General features: G+C 42.9%; 1 protein-coding gene across 2 annotated transcripts in view; it reads left to right on the forward strand.

The window, feature by feature from the left end:
* Positions 1-10,792, forward strand: part of LOC135474348 (tyrosine-protein phosphatase 10D-like) — a 46,968-nt gene extending 36,176 nt beyond the window's left edge. The window contains exons 19-23 of one of the 2 annotated variants that reach the window (XM_064754173.1): positions 494-642; positions 1,740-1,875; positions 2,489-2,591; positions 5,050-5,067; positions 8,001-10,792. In XM_064754173.1, the coding sequence (XP_064610243.1) occupies positions 494-642; positions 1,740-1,875; positions 2,489-2,591; positions 5,050-5,067; positions 8,001-8,032 (438 nt within the window). In that variant the 3' untranslated portion in view covers positions 8,033-10,792. The remainder of the gene's footprint in view (positions 1-493; positions 643-1,739; positions 1,876-2,488; positions 2,592-5,049; positions 5,068-8,000) is intronic. The other variant, XM_064754174.1, reaches the window with a different exon arrangement.
* The last annotated feature ends 8,290 nt before the right edge of the window (positions 10,793-19,082 follow it).

Consider the following 19,082-nt stretch of genomic DNA (forward strand, 5'->3'; position numbering starts at 1 on the left):
AGAACACATTTGCACATTTTCAGCTGAGATCCATCAATGAACCAAGATTTTTAGATGGTCCTTTGATAGTATGGATAAGGTATTCACAGATGGGTGAGGTATTTACACCCACCATAATGCTGGCCGCCATCGAATAAGTGAAATATTCTTGAGTACAGCGTAAAACATCAATCAAATAAATAAATAAATAAATAAATCCCTGGTGTTATCCAGTGGGTAACAACAACATGCATGCATTTATAATGTCGACAAGGCCTGTGTAGTATCCCAGTGTTAATTGATCAGCAAACATGAGGCGCAGTTTAGGAAAGGTTATTGTGTGCCATCATGTTAGGGCCTGTGTCAGTGGGCAAACAGTGCATTCAAGATCATCATAAATGCCTATGTAGGCAGATATATTCTAGTTTATTAATGGTCATCTCCTGCAGTGCTTGTGTATGCAGTTAATTATTTTAATGAAGTTAATATATGGGCATATGTCTTGTGGTTTAAGGGAGACAACTCTAGGAAAGTGCGTCACTTTCACTACACGGCCTGGCCAGACTTTGGTGTGCCCGATAGGCCACTGTCGCTGGTGAAGTTTGTGACTACAGTGAGAGAGAAGATGATCCCTGAAGGAGGTCCACAGATTGTACACTGCAGGTAAGCAAGATACTCACCTGCCACAGACGCCCTTGTGGACTTGGGCAGTGGAAGTGCTGGCTCGCTGCAGGCAGTGAAAGTGCTGGCTTGCTGCAGACAGTGAAAGTGCTGGCTCACTGAAGGCAGTGGAAGTGCTGGCTCACTGCAGGTAGTGACAGTGGTGGCTCACTGCAGGTAGTGACAGTGGTGGCTCGCTGCAGGCAGTAAAGGTGTTGGCTCGCTGTAGGCAGTGGAAATGCTAGCTTGCTGCAGACAGTGAAAGTGCTGGCTCACTGCAGGCAGTGGAAGTGCTGGCTCACTGCAGGTAGTGACAGTGGTGGCTCACTGCAGGCAGTAAAGGTGTTAGCTCGCTGTAGGCAGTGGAAATGCTAGCTCACTGCAGACAGTGAAAGTGCTGGCTCACTGCAGGCAGTGAGAGTGCTGGCTCACTGTAGGTAGTAAAAGTGTTGGCTCACTGCAGGCAGTGAAAGTGCTGGCTCACTGCAGGCACTGGAAGTGCTGGCTCACTGCAGGCAGTGAAAGTGCTGGCTCACTGCAGGCAGTGGAAGTGCTTTTGCCATTCAGCTAGATCTGTAGGTCAGGAGGGTTTTCAGGCAAAAGTCGGTGGTTTATTCTGGGCAGACCCATTTCCTCCTGTGCGCCATCAAATGAGTAAAAAGTTCTTGAGTACAGAATTAAATCACCGATGAAATGAGTAAATCTGAGACAGCGGGAACTATTAATGATGTGTAATTTGGTCAATTCCGACATATACTGGAATCTTTGGAAAAATTGGTTTATATCAATAAAGAGGCACAGTGATACCAGATAAATATTTGAAACAATACATTATTGAGAACAAGAAATTGTCCAGTTCTTTCTATCTGTTTCCGGTCTGTTTGTATAATTATTAAGTCAAAGTTTAAAAGTATGTTGAATAAGAGGTGCAATATCCAGGTTTTGTAATGTGATATGGGCGTATTTTGTAATGTGATATGGGTGTGTTTTGTAATGTGATATGGGTGTGTTTTGTAATGTGATAGTATGTTTTGTAATGTGATATGGGTGTGTTTTGTAATGTAATATGTGTTTCTAATCCCTCATGTGTTCCCTTTCAGCGCTGGCGTGGGAAGATCGGGTACATTTATTGCACTTGACCGTCTGTTACAACATATCCAGCACAATGATTGGGTGGACCCGTATGGCATTGTCTATGAGATGAGGTGTCAGCGTGTCTGGATGGTTCAAACCGAGGTACACACAATCACAACCTGCACTCAAACCTTCAGTTACTAGTGAAAAAAAATTAAGGATCACAGCATAAACATACACTCGTTTTATTTTAATCTTGTAGAGTCATTGAAAAAAGGTCAAGTCTTGATGTTCTGTAGGTCAATAAACAACAACAGCATGGATTTGTTTTTTAATTTTATTGGGTAACTGTATTTTGTTAACCTTGGTCAACCTTGACCAAAGGGTGGTGTCATAGTCTTTTACTCTCCCTTCTGTCTGTTTCCAAATTATCTTGAGAACTGATCCATGAATTCTTATACAATTTGCTAAATTAGTTTGTCTCTGGTCGAGTATAAAGGGTTTTGAAAGCGAACATTGTCAAACAACATTTTCCAAACCTTTGACCTACTTTCATATTTGGATTGACAGCATTATATTACCAAAATTACATCGTCGACATTCAGTATTCAGTAAGATTCTATGTCTGGATTTATTGGTGGGTCTCCAACAACGTACGAAATTAACTGACAGTTGATATGTAAAATGCCAATATATACCTGAAATATTCGTGTAGTGCATCGTGTAATATTAAGTCTGTTTCAATACAACATTTTGTTACTGTTACATTTTGCAGCAACAATACATCTGCATTCACCAATGCCTGCTGAGTGTTCTACAGGGCTATGAAGAGGAACCAGTCTATTGCAACCAAGCTCACGATAATGTGGGATTTGAAGGTATAGCTCACTGATAACTTTCACTTGCTAGACCCATTTCACAAAACATAGATAACACAGGTAACTGACCCATGGCCACAACCAAAAACGACAAGTAGGACAGATTATGTAAAATGTGTGTTTTCACATTAGCTTGAGAGTCAGCAGAAATACTGTTTATGCATGGGGAACTTTGACTCGTTCTTGCGAATGCAATTTTGAAGCATCTTGGTGGGTGTGTCAGTTTGTAGTTCTCAACCAGGCTCGTATCATTGTAATAATCAATTTGATGCACATGTGAAACCTTAAATCCTGTTTCATTGGGAGATCTGTTACATACACAGTGCAGGGTGGTGAATACTAAGGCATCAAAAAACCTGAAACTTACATGGGTGAAGTTTTGAGTAACATTTTACATACTTTGGGCATTTGCTGTGAAACATTGTTTACAACATTGTTTGATCTTATTTGTTGTTGTTTGATCTGTATTCAGTACTTGTAGTTGAGTACTTGTGTCCTCCAGTAGTTTCGTGTTTGAACTCTCTTATTATACATGGTAAAAATATTCTTATTGTACCATGGAACCTGACAGAAATTCTATTTTTGACTAAACATACTGTAACATGAATGTCTGAAAAAAAAAACTATTAAGAATAGACTTATAATGGAGAAAACTGGAGAGCTGAATGTTTGTGAACGTACAAAATTGCTGAAGAAAAGAGGTGTCACTGATACCTTCCAAACACAATGAAACAGGCTGTCTATAAATTAGCATCAACAAAAGTTGCCTAACATTTTTAGTCACATGATATAGTAGACCATTTTTTACCTTGTGACAAAAAAGAGTTCCATCTCAAAACTCCCTATCTGGATCTTAGTAATAAAGAGATGCTGTAAGATAAGCTATGGATTACTTCTGTCCCAGTTTGGAATGATCTGACAAAAAGCAGAAAATGTTTAATATTTTTGCTAAAATTATTTAAAACAGGTTCCCTTTTAATACTTTTTAAGAAATACTGTTATGTCTGCATACTTTTACATCATCCCTTTTTGATGTATGAAACAGTAAACACCAATCAGTTAACCAATATCCCAGGAGCTGTCAAATGTTATTAAACACTTGTGTTACTGGTTTATTTATTTTATAACTACAGTCTTTAATATTTCTATAAGAATGAATATATTGTGCATGATCTGCATCGATTGGCTATGACAATACTTACATGTACATTATAAATCAATCTATGGTGCAGAATGTACCAGAAAGTTTTGCAAAGCCAAAAGTAAGCTCATGTAATACTAATTGCTCCGATACTGGGCATGGCTTATCTGACAGTTTATCTGAATTAGCTTGCTAGTTTCTTCAGTAATTATGATGTGACACATGTACAATATATGTCAGCTCTGAACTATGAAACAGTCTGTCATTCGAACACTCATCTGTCAGCTGTCTCTCTACTCTCAATGCATGATTCATTTTCCATGCAGTCAAGAAAGACACTCTGCCTCTGTGTCCCCCAGAAGTGGAAGGTAGAACATTTCTCCTCCAGTTGTTGTCTTTGTAGATATCAGAAGTTTTCCCCCTTGTTTCCCCCCTTTGTGTTGCACTATGAACCCCCGTGTATACCATATTTGCTTCTGTGCAGCAGGAGACACAGAGAGGAATGGTTAGGTGTCTGTACATAAAGTCGTGAAATGCATCCCAAATCTTTTTGTTTTTAAATAAAATTGCTTATGGTTCCCCTTTCGTCTGTTCACCACCCAACGCACTGGACACACCGCAATCATTAACTGCCACCACAATCCACACTGTGTCTACTGCAGATGTGATACATGTATGTACATATGCCACACTGGATGTTAGAGTCACTGTGTATGTCCCCTGCAGATGTGATACATGTATGTACATGTCACACTAGATTTTAGAGTCACTGTCAATGTCCCCTGCAGATGTGATACATGTATGTACATATGTCACACTGGATGTCAGAGTCACTGTGTATGTCCCCTGCAGATGTGATACATGTATGTACATGTCACACTGGATGTTAGAGTCACTGTCAATGTCCCCTGCAGATGTGATACATGTATGTACATGTCACACTGGATTTTAGAGTCACTGTCAGTGTTCCCTGTAGATGTGATACATGTATGTACATATGTCACACTGGATGTTAGAGTCACTGTGTATGTCCCCTGTAGATGTGATACATGTATGTACATGTTACACTGGATTTTAGAGTCACTGTGTATGTCCCCTGTAGATGTGATACATGTATGTACATGTCACACTGGATGTTAGAGTCACTGTGTATATCCCCTGTAGATGTGATATATGTATTCATGAGTCACTGTCTGTGACTTCAACATGTGTGATACATACATGTATATTGTATCATTTATGTCCATATACTATGGTTGACTTCATTGCACCCATATTTCTCACCTTGGTTTTCTTTCTTTGGTCTTTTTTTCACAGTTGACTGTGTGAACACAGGTTTGTTTTCAGTTTTCTCCAATCTGTCCCCGACACACTGACCATAATAGTCTTGTTCTTCCCTGCCCATACCATCAGCATATATACATATATAATATTTTACAAATTTTCGGGACTCCTATGTAACGTGATGGCTGGGTCTACAGGGCTCGAATTAGAAAATCTCATGTGGCCTGCAACTTTTTTTCAGTCATAAAGTTTTAGCAGGCACAAAAGCAGATGACCTGCAATTTTTAAACATGGCCGGCCAATTTAGCAGTTCATTTAAATTAAACGTTGAGGTCTATTTTGAACAACTTTCTATGATTTGCCTGCCTCGACGGTTAATCATTGAAGTCCAAAATCCAGTCCGTGCGTAACAAAGTGGGCTTTTGAATTCAGTCTAAAGCAGCAGAGAAGGGGACCATTATTACCACTTCTGCAAGTATCAGTCAAATCCCAAGTCAAAATGTTGTTGCAATCTACAGAAAATATTTCCTTCTCGGGCATCTAAATAATTTTTTGCGAGTCATGGTGAGTTGGGTCTACTAAAATTTCGGAACTGCGCGCCAAAAGACATGAAAATCATCCTAACAGGGCCCCCTAAATGACAAGTTTAGCGATGGTTTCATCAGTCATTATGGATTAAAGATAGAAAGAACAATTTGCCCAGTCAGTCGAATGAGGAAAGTTAACTCCAGAGGTTTCAGTCACAGTTTGAAGCTATCGTTTATCGTCTGTGCTGGTATCTCATTATCCATGTTTTCTGACCATGGCGTTAGATTCAGTCCAGACTTTGAAGAGGGAAATGTTAACACCTTTTCAGACTTTATGCATAAAACTAGTCCAAAATGGATTTAAATGTGTACTAGTTATTGAAAGGATTCTTTTATCTTCAATCCAAACAAGGAGTCAACATTGGTTTCGCTTTTAGTTGAGGCAAAAACCAAAGTACATGCACACACAAGAGAAAAGAGATAATTTTGTTTTTACGTAGCTTTCAGCACAGAGTTATTTGTTGTAACATCTCTCTGTGGTTTGCAATGGCCGCAAACGGTGTTTCCTACATTTTCGATGAATAATAAATTCGTTGTATCTTTATCATGCTGCCATGTGTTAGAAAGTAGAACTTAGAGTTGTCCATACATTGACATCTGATGCTTGACCTGCGATTTTATTTAATTTTTATTTTTGTCAGGCCGGTTTTGGCCTGTTATGGCAAATTTTCGGCCTGCTTTTTCACCATTCGCAGGCCCCGATTTCGAGCCCTGAACTAATGTAACATTTTATACCTGTCTCACAGTAGGTTGGTGAAAATTTGTTCATATTATGCTGGGTTGAGAGCCCATGTCCCATATTCTTCACTTTTCTTTGTTAGGGTATAAGACTTATACGTGTTGGTATAAAGTATTGTGTAACAAATGTTTCCCAACATTTTCCTCTCTCCTGTCTGAAGTTGCTTGCACAGCTATGATACCCTCATGTCTTCAGTGCGCCTCACCTGTCCTGTCCTAATTCTGTCAAAATTGAAGCGTACATTCATAAAAAGAATAAAGTACAATATAATTTAAATATAAATTCTGCACCAGATTCATCGGTGAATGTTTACAAATTTAAAAGATCATATATTAAATGGCAGGCAAAGCTAGATGCGTCCTTAATCTTTCCCACCTGCACCTTGCTACAGTGTGCCACCTTTCTTTGTACCATTTCAGTGTATACACATTCACTTGTGTGTTCATTTGTTGTATATGTACATGCTGTATACATGCAGCAGGGGGCTGGTTTACCCAGACCTGAAGGAAGTTTGCTAACCATTGACCAATGAGTCTTCTGGTTTGTGTGCGGTCCGGTTGGTTGGGTTATGGCTTGATGTCAGGGGATGTGTCAGGTGTCTGGCCAGGTGAAATGGTTTCCCCACGGGCTTCCCTTGCTTTCCTTCACCTATAAACCTGCCCTACTGTAGCTGTACACAGGAAATATTCTTGATTGCCGTGTAAAGCAGCAATTGTATGCATGTATAAATACTGGATGTATAAATTATTCCAGTTCTTTAAAGCCCGAGATGAGCGAGTCCCCTTTGCTAACATCTCAGCCTGTATTAACCCAACTAGACGAATTACGATATTGTTTTAAACCCATTATTCTTCTGTTATTGTGGATCTGTTCTTTGGTGTCAATAATGATAAATGTATGTATCTAGGCTACATGGTGGACACAGGTGGTGTGAAGGTATGGTGGCTGATGACAGCCCACACCTCTGTACTCAAGACCGAATGGCACCTGGGCCACATCATTTATCATCTACATATATCTTTACAATTAGAATCTGTGTCAGAAAAACTATCTCATTCAAATGACTTCCGTCTTTCAACATTGCTTTTATATGTGCCTGTATTAATGATATCAAAATGAGATGTATTCTCAACAGACAGAAATATAAATGGTGGGCTACAAAAATTATATTTGTGGATTTGTTCCATATTATTGAGAAAAGAGTGATGAAATCAGTACCCCAGGCATCTAGGATTTGATTATTATTTTTGTCTAGCACTGAATATTTTTAATATGAGAAAATGCCCATGCTTATATTCTTGTGAAGTCATTCAAGTTCACCAACATGAATTTGTTTATCAGTGTAAAACACACATAATTGCCTCAACCTGTAATTGGTATTATGACTATTTTGGTTAGTTCGTAATATGGGGTTTCATATTGCCTGAGAAAAAATATATTGTTAACTTGTTTTCATTAGACAGCATGCTGACGGGAGTTCATGACACGAAAACCGTGGAATAAAATGTTACACGCATCCACGTTATTGTTCTAAAAACTAGTCACGAGGAAGAAATCAAGACTCTTAATGAATGTCTTTCATTTGTGATTGTGAAAACCAGATACTGTTTGTCATTATTTTTCACTGTCCATCTGAGTGCATTATCTTTTGATTACAGATGATGAAGGAATCAATGTGGAGATCATGTGATGCAGTGGACCAATGGGATGCTAGGTGTTCAACCTTAATGAGGTCAGAGGTTAAACAGCAGTAGCTATCAGCCTGGACAGATCATATCTGCATGAATGTCAGGAGCTTGTAGATCTAATTTGAAAATATCGGCTTAAAAGTGTTTTGTCTGTCTCACTTTTAAAAACCCAAAGTTAAGAAAAGAATATATTTTGTCACATTTTTTACGGAGGCTGGACAAATGTGTTATATTTTGTAAGTGGTGATATTTGTGATGTTTTATAATCCCCTAGCTCTGAGTGTCCTATACATTTTGTACTCTATAGTAGTTTGTATTTTTATTCTACATTTAAAAAAATGGCATATCACTTATCATGTGAGATTTTCAGAAGAAGGTCTGGCTGTATGTAACTGAATGAAATGGAATATTTTTGTAAATAAAGCGGCTGACTTACATGTATGTACTGTAAACATTTACTTGTTGAAAACATAAAGGTAATTTTGCTATCCTTGTAAGCTGTAGGCCAGGCTTACTGTTATCGTGAATGGAGATCTGTATTTTCCACATGTTTTTTTCCATGCAATTAATCTCAGCAGTATTTTGTACTGAAGCACACATACCCAAGTTTTTTTTACACTGGGTTGTCGTAAAGTTGACAGTCTTTCAATATAAGGTGCTGCAAGATTGCAATCTTTAAGAAACAACTTTAATGCAAACTGGAACATGTGGATTAGTTGGATTAACGAGGATTTCAACAGGTGGACTAACAGTATTAGCAGTTTGAGTGGTTGAATATTTTATGTAAAAATAAATAAGAAAAGGTTTTATTTGGATGTTTGTGCTTATTACATTTCACTCTTTTTGAACACTCTTGTAAGCAGGGTTTTTTTTTTTTATCCCAAAAGATTTTATTCATGTGTATTTTTTAATGCAAAACAACAATCATACAAGTGGAGTACAAGTTTACTTCATGTTTCTGGTTTAGTGTTAGCCTTGTTGTAGATAAACTATCCAGTATACGGGTGTCTGATTATGAGATAGACAAGGTCATCATATTACAGTTATCTGGTGAATTTCTTGTAGTAAAAAAATCAGGTGTGAAAATGTCGCCGTAACTGTACGGTGCCATTTGTATGATTTGTTAATTATCTTTGTCATTAGTAGAATTAATTCTCTTAGGCTGGCTTCCTCTCAAGCTGTAGGTGGGAAGGTTTGTCAGCAACCTGCAGATGGTTGTGGTTTCCTCCCCCATGCCCTCCGGCTCTGCCCAGTTTCCTCCCACCATAATGCTGGCTGTCGTGGTATAAGTGAAATACTCTCAAAGATGGTGTAAAACACCAGTCAAGTAAATAAATAAATAAATATTCTGACAGTATAGATAATTAAGAATTCTTTGTTGACAAGGCACTAAAATTCTCTGATGCTCATCTTGTTGTTTTTTCTGCTTGATGTAACCAATCATAAGTGTTGATTTCACTAGAATTCTGAGATTGGAGGCAGTGCAATTTTTTAAAAGATAACAGAATTGAAATTTGCTCAGGTCTGCAGGCTTGCACACATATTTAGATAACAATTGTACAGTGCTCATCACAGTGATACACAGTGATCACAGTTCAAATTCTCAAATGACAGACATGTTACAAAATGTACCTTTGTCTATGTACATATCCAGTGACCTTAAAATAACACATTGTGAACACAAGTTTTCAGCTCACTATATAAAGTTTGCAAATACAAAATATATACATGTGATATTTAAATGCACTTGTACTGAGATACCTTTCCATAAAACATTATGCAGATACAAGTCATTGTTTACCTTAGTTCATTTGAGTATAAGAATGTGATCATTGGTAGCTCTTAGCCTGTCATTGGCTTGGTTATCCATGTATGAAATTATGTTGAAAACAATATTACAGTTTATCAGGATTTTGTGCAGATTAATGTTTCCAGTCAGTCACATTGTTATTTGTTTTTTTTTTTCAATTTTATTTCCTTGATAGTTATTTTTTTTTTATTTTCCTTTTTGCCTGATGTGTAAATTAGTGGTATTCTAGAACTACTTGTATGAACATATTTTGCAAGATAGCCCTATTTTGAACTCTTTACAAATTTACCATGTGAGCAACACGAATATGTACATATTCTGTTGAACAAATACAATACCCAAGATTTTGTTCTTCTTTACCATGATTATATCATAACTAATGATGCAGTATTTACTTTTTTAGATCCAAGATATAACCAATATCAGAATTACTGTAGAGAAAATAAGGGTATAACTATCAAATGTTCAACAGCTAAACCAGACACACGTTACGTTTATTTAGACATATAAATATATTACAACATATTAATGTTTGCCCTAGAAGTTTATACCATGTTGATGCAAGATGATCCTGATATAATTGTACAGGCACATGCATACATATACATGTATTTATGTTTAAATTACATGTAGTTTTTATTCTTGCCTTTACATTTAAAGTTGTCTTAGTAGGCTATATTGCTTTATCTGCCTTAGGTACTTTGTAAATATACACCTATTTGTGTGAATCTTTAAAACTTATTCTTCATAGTATTATTTTCAATTTTCCAAGCTCTTATGTAGTTGATCAAAATCATTCCAAGAAAAACTGTAGGCTCTTGTGATATTTATGTAGACCCCTGTGTTTGCTAAAGATACTGGTTGTCTCACTTGTAATGTTTATACAGTGACAAGTATTTCAAATACACAAATACAGTATGTATTAAATGTTCAGGTTGAACCCAAAACCCGTTATGTGTGTTCTGTCTTATGCTTATATTATACCTCGAGCCTCCGAGCTGGCGAATAACAATTCAACAATGTTAAGGTACGGTAAATGTTAAGGGTGGTATTTCAAAAAGCTTTGCATGGATTGAGCTCAAGTTTGCATACATCTGCATGTAAAGCACAATAACATGACGGCAATTTTCCATTGTTCATGCTTTGAGTGGATATTAGTTGTTGGATTGACCGAGCTACATAATATGAACCAATATTATGAAGATCCCGTCAACAAAAATGTCGTCTATCCCTATAATACGTATAAAACTTTTTAAAAGTCCATTTTTTTTTTTAAATTCAGGAAGGTGTGGAACCCAAACGGTCTTATTGATAACCGAGTCTAATCTCTGTGATTTTTAACCATGGTTATTTAGACTAGCTGCTCTTACGATGTATGCTTCACATGGTTTACAGCTTGATGGCGCGTTTCGGTGTGGCACATCTAACCGATTTGGGCCCCCTCAAGGTTATTAACGAACTCCACTTTCTGGTGTATTTATAACCATGAATCCGCTTGTTATTCTCTTCTTCTAGAGTTATTCTTCTCCGTAGTCAAAGTATAAGAGGAACAGATTTTATATTTATTTATTTATTTGATTGGTGTTTAACGCCGCACTCAAGAATATTTCACTCGTACAACGGCGGTCAGCATTGTGGTGGGTGGAAACCGAGCAGAGCCCGGGGGAAACTCACGACCATCCACAGGTTGCTAGCAGACCTTCCCACGTACGGCCGGAGAGGAAGCCAGCATGAGCTGGACTCAGCGCAGATTTTATATACTGTTACGCAATTATTTTTGAGCTAAGTACAACTGAATACTTTGCTTTAAAGTTACATCTAGTACCGGTGTTGATGCGGTCGACACCGGCGATATTTTACCCCTCGCCGGTCGGCTGGGGTGAAGATGAAAAGTGTTAACTTTCACGGTCGGTTGCAGCTTCATGAGAACACCCGAGTTGCCGGTTCTTGCGGACTCAACCGGAGTCACCGACGTTTCACGCGCGTTGAACAAACCCGCCAAGTGCAAGAGAAAGAGGCTTAAAGAGGAGACAGACTCCGGAGACCTAACAACTGTCCGTGTGTGCGAACTGAGGTACTGCATTCTGTATAAGGACAACTACATTTTTTCGGTATTTTAAGGTAAATTGATATTGACTATACCGTGCACTTCATGGAATGCAAAATCTCTGGATGTAAAAAGCCCACAATGAAGTAATGCATACTAAGGAGATTTATGCAAGAACGATATTAGCGTTTCTCAAATGGATGTGGTAAAATGCACTAATTTGTAAAATTATTCATCAAATACCGTGGCCGACTGCGTCATAACAACATAACATAACAGTTGAGATATCGTTTATTATTTCAAATGTTTTCAAACTGTGCACTAGCAGTCCCATGCAGGCTCAAGCATGGAGCATGACAAGTCGAATCTGATAGTACAGTTCTTAGCGCCTTTTTATGGCGTTCTCTGATGATTTCTAGAGTATCTGGAAAGAGAGGAAGAGTTTGAAAGGTAATCTGTAAGAAGTATTTATATATTCAAATGTCAAGGTAGCCTTTTGTGATGATTACATGCAGCTCGTTTTTAATACTTGGTCATGAAATTGATTCAGCATCCACATTTACGTACACATCGATTATTCAGTTTGCATTGTACATATCTCCAACCGCGCCATGCGTTACTTGCGCTTTTGTTCAATAAAGTTGTACAATATATACAATATATGATTCGGTGAGAGATGAGAGTTTTATGCGCAGTAACTAGCGGTACCTGTGTTTGTGCTTCCAACTCGGTCGACATGGCTACACGTACCTGAGGAGACTACGAGCAGATCTGTCACAGAGTTTTTCCTCTATGTTGAAATGTGTCACCTACAGACTGCCACTACTTCTCCACATACCCGTGGATGCTTCCCGCACAACAGGCACACTGGATGAGTTCTGTGTACTAGACCTGTCACGGATACTATACCGCAATATTAGGCCTATCATACTGAGGTGAAGAGTAAGGATGTGACGTACACTACATATACGTGTACCGGTACCTTGGCTTGTTTTCTCCGCTTTATCACGACCTATGAGATACAGCAACGAAGGTACTGGTATGCTTTTATTTTATCCCAGGCGTGTTCATATCTGGGCCGAGTTTATCGTCTGCTCCACCTAATGTTCTCTACTGCACCATGCAAACTCAGTATAGGCCTATGTAGTCTGTATAGGCTGAGAGTTGTCTGCTAGGTCCCCGTGCCGATAGTTCAGTAATTTCCCTATAGCAAACTCGTACATTTCCCCCTTCTGCGTCCTATTCAGGAACATGTCACCATCCAGAGCTGAGCTTAAGGAAACCACAGTAAAGTCCCCACGGGAGCGTGTACAGATTTGCGAGTTTGGGCTTATTTTAAACTGCCGTAGACGTAATCGCGTATCCGTTTCCCAGGGCTCTGTCATCCGCTGACCTGCTCATTACATCGACAGACTGGTTTTGAGTGAGTGAGTGAGTGATTGGGGTTTTAACGTCAGACTGGTTTTGAACAAAAATTCAAAGAATAAGTTTAAATGAGGTATCGTAGACCTGTAGGCCTTAGACGAGAAATGGTTTGAGTGAAGCAATGAGTGAATGTCAGATTGAACTAGCAATCTTGTTTTGCAGTAAAAGCTGGTAAACGCTTACGTTACTGTCTTGCCATTCACTCTCCATATTTACCCGCTTGCAGTTTCGTGGAAAAAACTAACTGAAATTGTTTCATGAAACTTGACATTTATATGTTGTGTAACTGTCATTAACTGTAACAAGTGTTTCATACATGAGAAACTTATAGATGTCCAGTTGTCATATTTCTTATTTACTCGGTGCATTATGTTGCAAAAGGCAATAACATGCTATCAACATGTAATCCAGGAGATACGGTAGCATGTACGCCGCTTTCAGAGCGCAAGTCTGTGTAAGACATAGGGTAGGAGTAGTATGCAGAGATGCAGAGTATAGGTTCTGGCGCCCCCTTCCCCCTTGGGGCCCTCCCCATAACAAATAGAGGCTCCCAACCCCCATTCCCTGAACACCCTCCCCCCGGCAAATAGGGGCTCCCAGCCACATCTCGAGGCGTATACACACTATAGGTTCTGGCGCACCCTCCCCTGGGGGCCCTCCCCAGAACAAATAGAGGCCCCCAGCCCCCCAGCGGAGGGTCTGGCGGCTATCGAAATTTCATATTAGAGAGACATCGCAACTAGGCATACGGCGATATTGCACAACGGTGCGTACAATGACCAATCACCAAGAAGCACGAGCACTACGGGAGGAGGATGAGACGCTCATAGCCGTGCGGCCCAGGTACCCACGGTCCCCGCATTGCCTTGGAAGAATTGCAGGGGTTCCTCGACAGGTATAAAACGGCTGGGAAGCAAGACAACATGCCTAAGAGTCTCAATAATTGCCGGTGGCTTCTCATCGGCTCCACGGAGCTCTGTTGTAAGAGTTGTCTGGGGGACTACCGCGGCTTCCACCTATACCGTCTGCGGAAAGGTCCTGGCACCCAGCCATGTATTCGCTGTGGTCGGGGCGTTAAAAACCAATTTCGGCTTTGCGGAACCTGTGGATATCATAATGTCCAGACGCGTGAAAGGCAGCGGAGGCGCAAGGCTTTCTTGGACGAGTTCAAACGGCTGGCGGCTATCGAAATTTCATATTAGAGAGACACCACTAGGCATACGACGATATTGCACAACGGCCAGTACAAACAGCTGGCGGCTATCATAATTTCATATTAGTGAGGCATCGCCACTAGGCATACGGCGCGTACAATGAGGCAACATCAAAAAGCGCGAGCACTACGGGAGGAGTTTGAGACGCTCCTAGGTGTGCGCCCCAAGTACCCACGGTCCCGCAATGCCTTGGAAGAATTGCGGGGGATCCTCGACAGGCATAAAACGCTGTGGTTGAGTGGAAGCGGCTGCAAGACATCAAGAACTCCCGAAGTAACGAGGAGTTGAAGCAAGACGTAAAGAACCCCCTCAGTAACGAGGAGTTGGATAAATTGCTAGGCGGAATACAGGGTGAAAAGAAACTAGAATTCACTAACACGGGCCGGGCCATAAGGAATCTCCCCCGGGTCTGGCAGATGGGCGTACCCGAAGGCGCTTGGACGGACCCAGTAGCCTTCTTAGAAGAAATTCGAGCCATTATTTGCCAGAAGCTAGAAGAAGAGATCCTCAACGGGGTTAAGTTCCAACTAGGCCTCAGGGTTCAGCTGCGAAAGGCCCACGCCGATGGCAGTGAAGAGTATAGCAGCCCAGTACTCCGCAGCAAACAGGAGGCCCTCCTAGAGGTGGGTGACATTGATGGGGCTCTAGATAAGGTCTTCCCCACCATCCAGGAGGCGCTAGAAAAATGGACGCAGCGAGGGTCAGGGTGGGCTGTAAATAGCGGCAAACACTGGCTTGACATTGCAAGGTATCAGCCGCTGAGAGGCGAGTCCTACATCCCCCTACCTGCAGCTGTGAGTAACAAGAAAGCAGTCATCAACGTGAAGAACAAAGACGACGACTGCCTCCGATGGGCACTCCGGTCTGCCTTATTTCCAGCCGCCCGGGACCCTCAGAGACCAACAAAGTATCCCACCAATGATGGTCTTGACTTTGGGGGGATCGATGCCCCCACGCCCATCTCTCAGATCCCTAAAGTGGAGGAAAAGAACGATCTCGCCATCAACATGTTCGGGTGGGACAAGGGTGTGATCGTGCACCGTCTCAGCAAGCAGCCCCGATTCAATCTGCTGCTGATTGAGAAGGCAGGCAAATTCCATTATACGTGGATAAAAGACCTCAATCGGCTCCTATACCAAGAAAGTAAGGCGCCAAATCGCAGACACGTCTGCGAGCGCTGCCTACACGGCTACAAAAGGGAGGACCTGCTCGAGGCGCATAAGCCGGAATGCCGACAGATTGGCCAGACGGCGGTGAGGGTGGAGATGCCCCAGGAGGGGGAAAGCAAGTTCTCCTTCCAGAACCACCACAAACAGCTACCAGCGCCGTTCATCATATATGCCGACTTCGAGGCAGAGGCGCGGCCCATAACGTATGCAACCTACGGGGCTACGACGGGCACCTCCTGATGCAAGCCATAAGTAAGGTGGAGGGACCTCGCAGCGATTCAGAAGACCTCTCCAAGCACCTGGTGTACGACTTCTACTACAACCACATGAAGGCCCAGTACGGAGAGCGCTGCCAGCTCCTCTACACTGACACGGATAGTCTGCTACTCGAGATTCAGACTGAGGATGTTTATAGGGATATGGCTGAGAATGCAAACCTGTACGACACCTCAGATTACTCACAAGGCCACCCCCTGCACAACGTAGCAAATATGAAGGTCTTGGGGAAAGTGAAGGACGAGTGCGCGGGGCGGCCGATCGCCGAATACATTGGTCTGCGCCCCAAGATGTACTCCATTCTGGAGGCCGGCGGAGCCAACATTAAGAAGGCCAAGGGCGAGAAAAAGGGTGTTGTGGAAAAGCACATCCGCCATAAGCAGTACAAAGAGGCCCTCTTCGAGAAAAAGACCTTCCGTCACGGTATGGACGTGCTGCGATCAGAGCGCCACCATATCTACGGAGAGCACCTGAATAAGATCTCACTGTCCCCCTTCGATAGTAAGCGCTGGATCGCCGAAGATGGTGTTCACACCTTGGCTTATGGCCATAGAGATGCGGCGCCCGCAGGATGGGCTGGAATGGACATCCTCATCGAGGAACTACTAGCGCCGTAGAAGCCCATCCGGGGAAGCTGAGTATCGGTAGGCACTATAAGCAACTCCTCACGAACGAATCCCCGTCGCGGGCCATCCAACGTATCGTCTAGATATTACAGCACGGGCACATTAGGCTTTGTGACAGAGCGCCCCAGCCGATATATCTCTAGAGACCACACAGGATCAGTCGCGCGACGGCGGCCGGCCTCCAGCTCTCCAGGCTGATAGCGATAGCGAACACCAACACCCTCAGGGATCTTCCGCTCATCAAGTCCAACGGGACGACCTGGAACCGTCGAGGAAGGCTTATGGGGCACCTCTTGTGCCGTGATGGCGTCTTTCGGCTTTTTACCGATCAGTCTCGTTGTCTCGTTATTCAGAGCGGCCACAACAGAGGGCAGCCGAGCCACCCATTCAGTAGACCGATGTTCGGGGGGGGGGGAGGCGCATCTCCTGGGCGTACTGATGTCCAAAGAGCCGCTCAGCCAGAGTACGGTTGAAACGCTCCACTATGCCTTGGTCTCGGTGGATATCCACGCGGCCTCGGCGGACTGTGACATCGTGTTTGGCCAGCAGTTGGCTCACTACACCCTTAAACTCGCGTCCAGGGTCAACTTGGAGAAGCTTCGGCCACCGAAGGGGTCCCCGCTTGTAAATGCGAGAGAGAGCATCAGCGACTTCTTTGGAATCTTTAGTAGCCAGAGGTTCCGCCTCATTGTAGCGAGAAGCGACATCAACAACTGTCAGCTCGTACTTATACAGCTTCCTGCCTCGCCGATCATGTGGTAGAAATAGAAGATCGGCTTGGTGGATGTCATTCGGCGTGGAAACATCGAACATAGGCCTCGGTATTTTTCTGGGACGACGCAAGTATATCTGCCAGATAGCCTGCTTTTCCAGCCAGGCCCGGACCACATCTTCGGAGACTTTAGCCGCAGTGGCAAGTTTCTGGATGGCCGTGCGTCCCTTCCAGTACCCACGAGGGCTGTAGTAGATATTTGCCAGGCAAGCAGACACCTTACTAGCCATGTCATCAAGGTATTCTAGCAGCCCTCTAACAGATTTGCGACGAAAAAGATGTTAATTGTCGCGTCGTATTTGCGTGCGCAGAACCACTTCACTACTAAGATCGTGCCTGCCATACGGCGAGGAGCTCGATGGTGAGTCCGGCACAGTCAGTTCGGATTACTTGGTGAGTTTTGGGATTCCGTAACTCACACCCCCAACCACCCACATTCCCAGGATGACGAAGGTCATCTCGCGGTGTTTTTTATCTTCACTAGGCACATAGAAATCGGAGAGCTGTGGCTCTGTACCCAGCAGCGCGTCGCGTGCAAGAGTTTTGCCCGTGACCCTAGAATACTCGCGGATTGCAGCGTCGACATCCCGGAACGTTTGGACAGCGTGGCCCTGGCGGCGGAGTTCATCGTTGATCCAGTCCAAGCGCTCAGTGCGCTTTCAGGCCCATTTTTCCTGGGCGGCTTGGAGCTGCTCTACAGCGCGGTCATAGCGCCTCCGCTCTTCGTCGACACCGGAACTCCTCAGCATCGAAAAATATAGCTCCCGCTGAAGGCCAAAGCGTTTACGAGGGCGCCGCCCATCATCATTGCGATGGAGGCCATTACTACTGAATTATATTGGGAGGAAGGAGCCCTTGTTTAATTAGCAGGTCCTTCGAAAACATGTCCAGGTCTACATCTGCATTGACCATGCCGACGTCACGGGGTGTTAAGTCCAGCTTCGGGAGGGCTCCTTTCGAAAACATCTGGCCGAGACGAGCGTACCCAGTAGCCAGGAGAGAGACCACAGCGGCGTGGTAGGCCGCGTTGACTAGCACTTTTCCGTCACTGGGTGGAGTAGACATGCTGCTCTATATAGAAAGGGTCGCAACGTGTATTCAAATGGACATTCTTTTCTTGCGGCGTCATATCTTTTTATGGCGTAATATCTGCACCTCGTGCATGTGCTGTATAGCGGCTGCGCCACACGCGTAGCAACACTAACACTGCAAGGCTGCCAACGCCTAATAATGCCAGGGGCGCCCTCCAGTGGGTGATTTGGTGTGCCTTCGTAGAATCCGGTTCCTTCGCAAAATCTGTGGCTCCCCCCTCCTTCGTAGAATCCGGTTCCTTCGGCTGTTTCTTGGTGGAATCAGTTGCGCCAAGCAAAGCAGCCTTTGCCCTGCGAAGCTCGTCCTTGAGCTTTTCAGCCTTGGCCTTTCTCGCTGCAGCACCTGCTCGACCCGCGGCGACTTTTTGGGGATTCTTCGCAGGGCCGTCATTCGTAGAATTCGCTGTCACCCCCTCCGCTTCCTTCGGGCCTTCCGGATTCGTTGTACTCATGTTCCTCTGGATCATACGGCTCATTTCTAGGACAGCAGCGGTGTTCAGATGAGCAGTGCTCAGCAGTGGTCAGCGCAATGGTTAACGATAACGAAGTACTTACCATAGCAGTAGTATAGCCAGCAACTAGCACTGCTAAGCGCCTGTTCAACAAATAGGTCGGTGGCGAG

The sequence above is a fragment of the Liolophura sinensis genome, chromosome 1 (assembly GCF_032854445.1).
Source record: "Liolophura sinensis isolate JHLJ2023 chromosome 1, CUHK_Ljap_v2, whole genome shotgun sequence".
Lineage (NCBI taxonomy): Eukaryota > Metazoa > Mollusca > Polyplacophora > Chitonida > Chitonidae > Liolophura > Liolophura sinensis.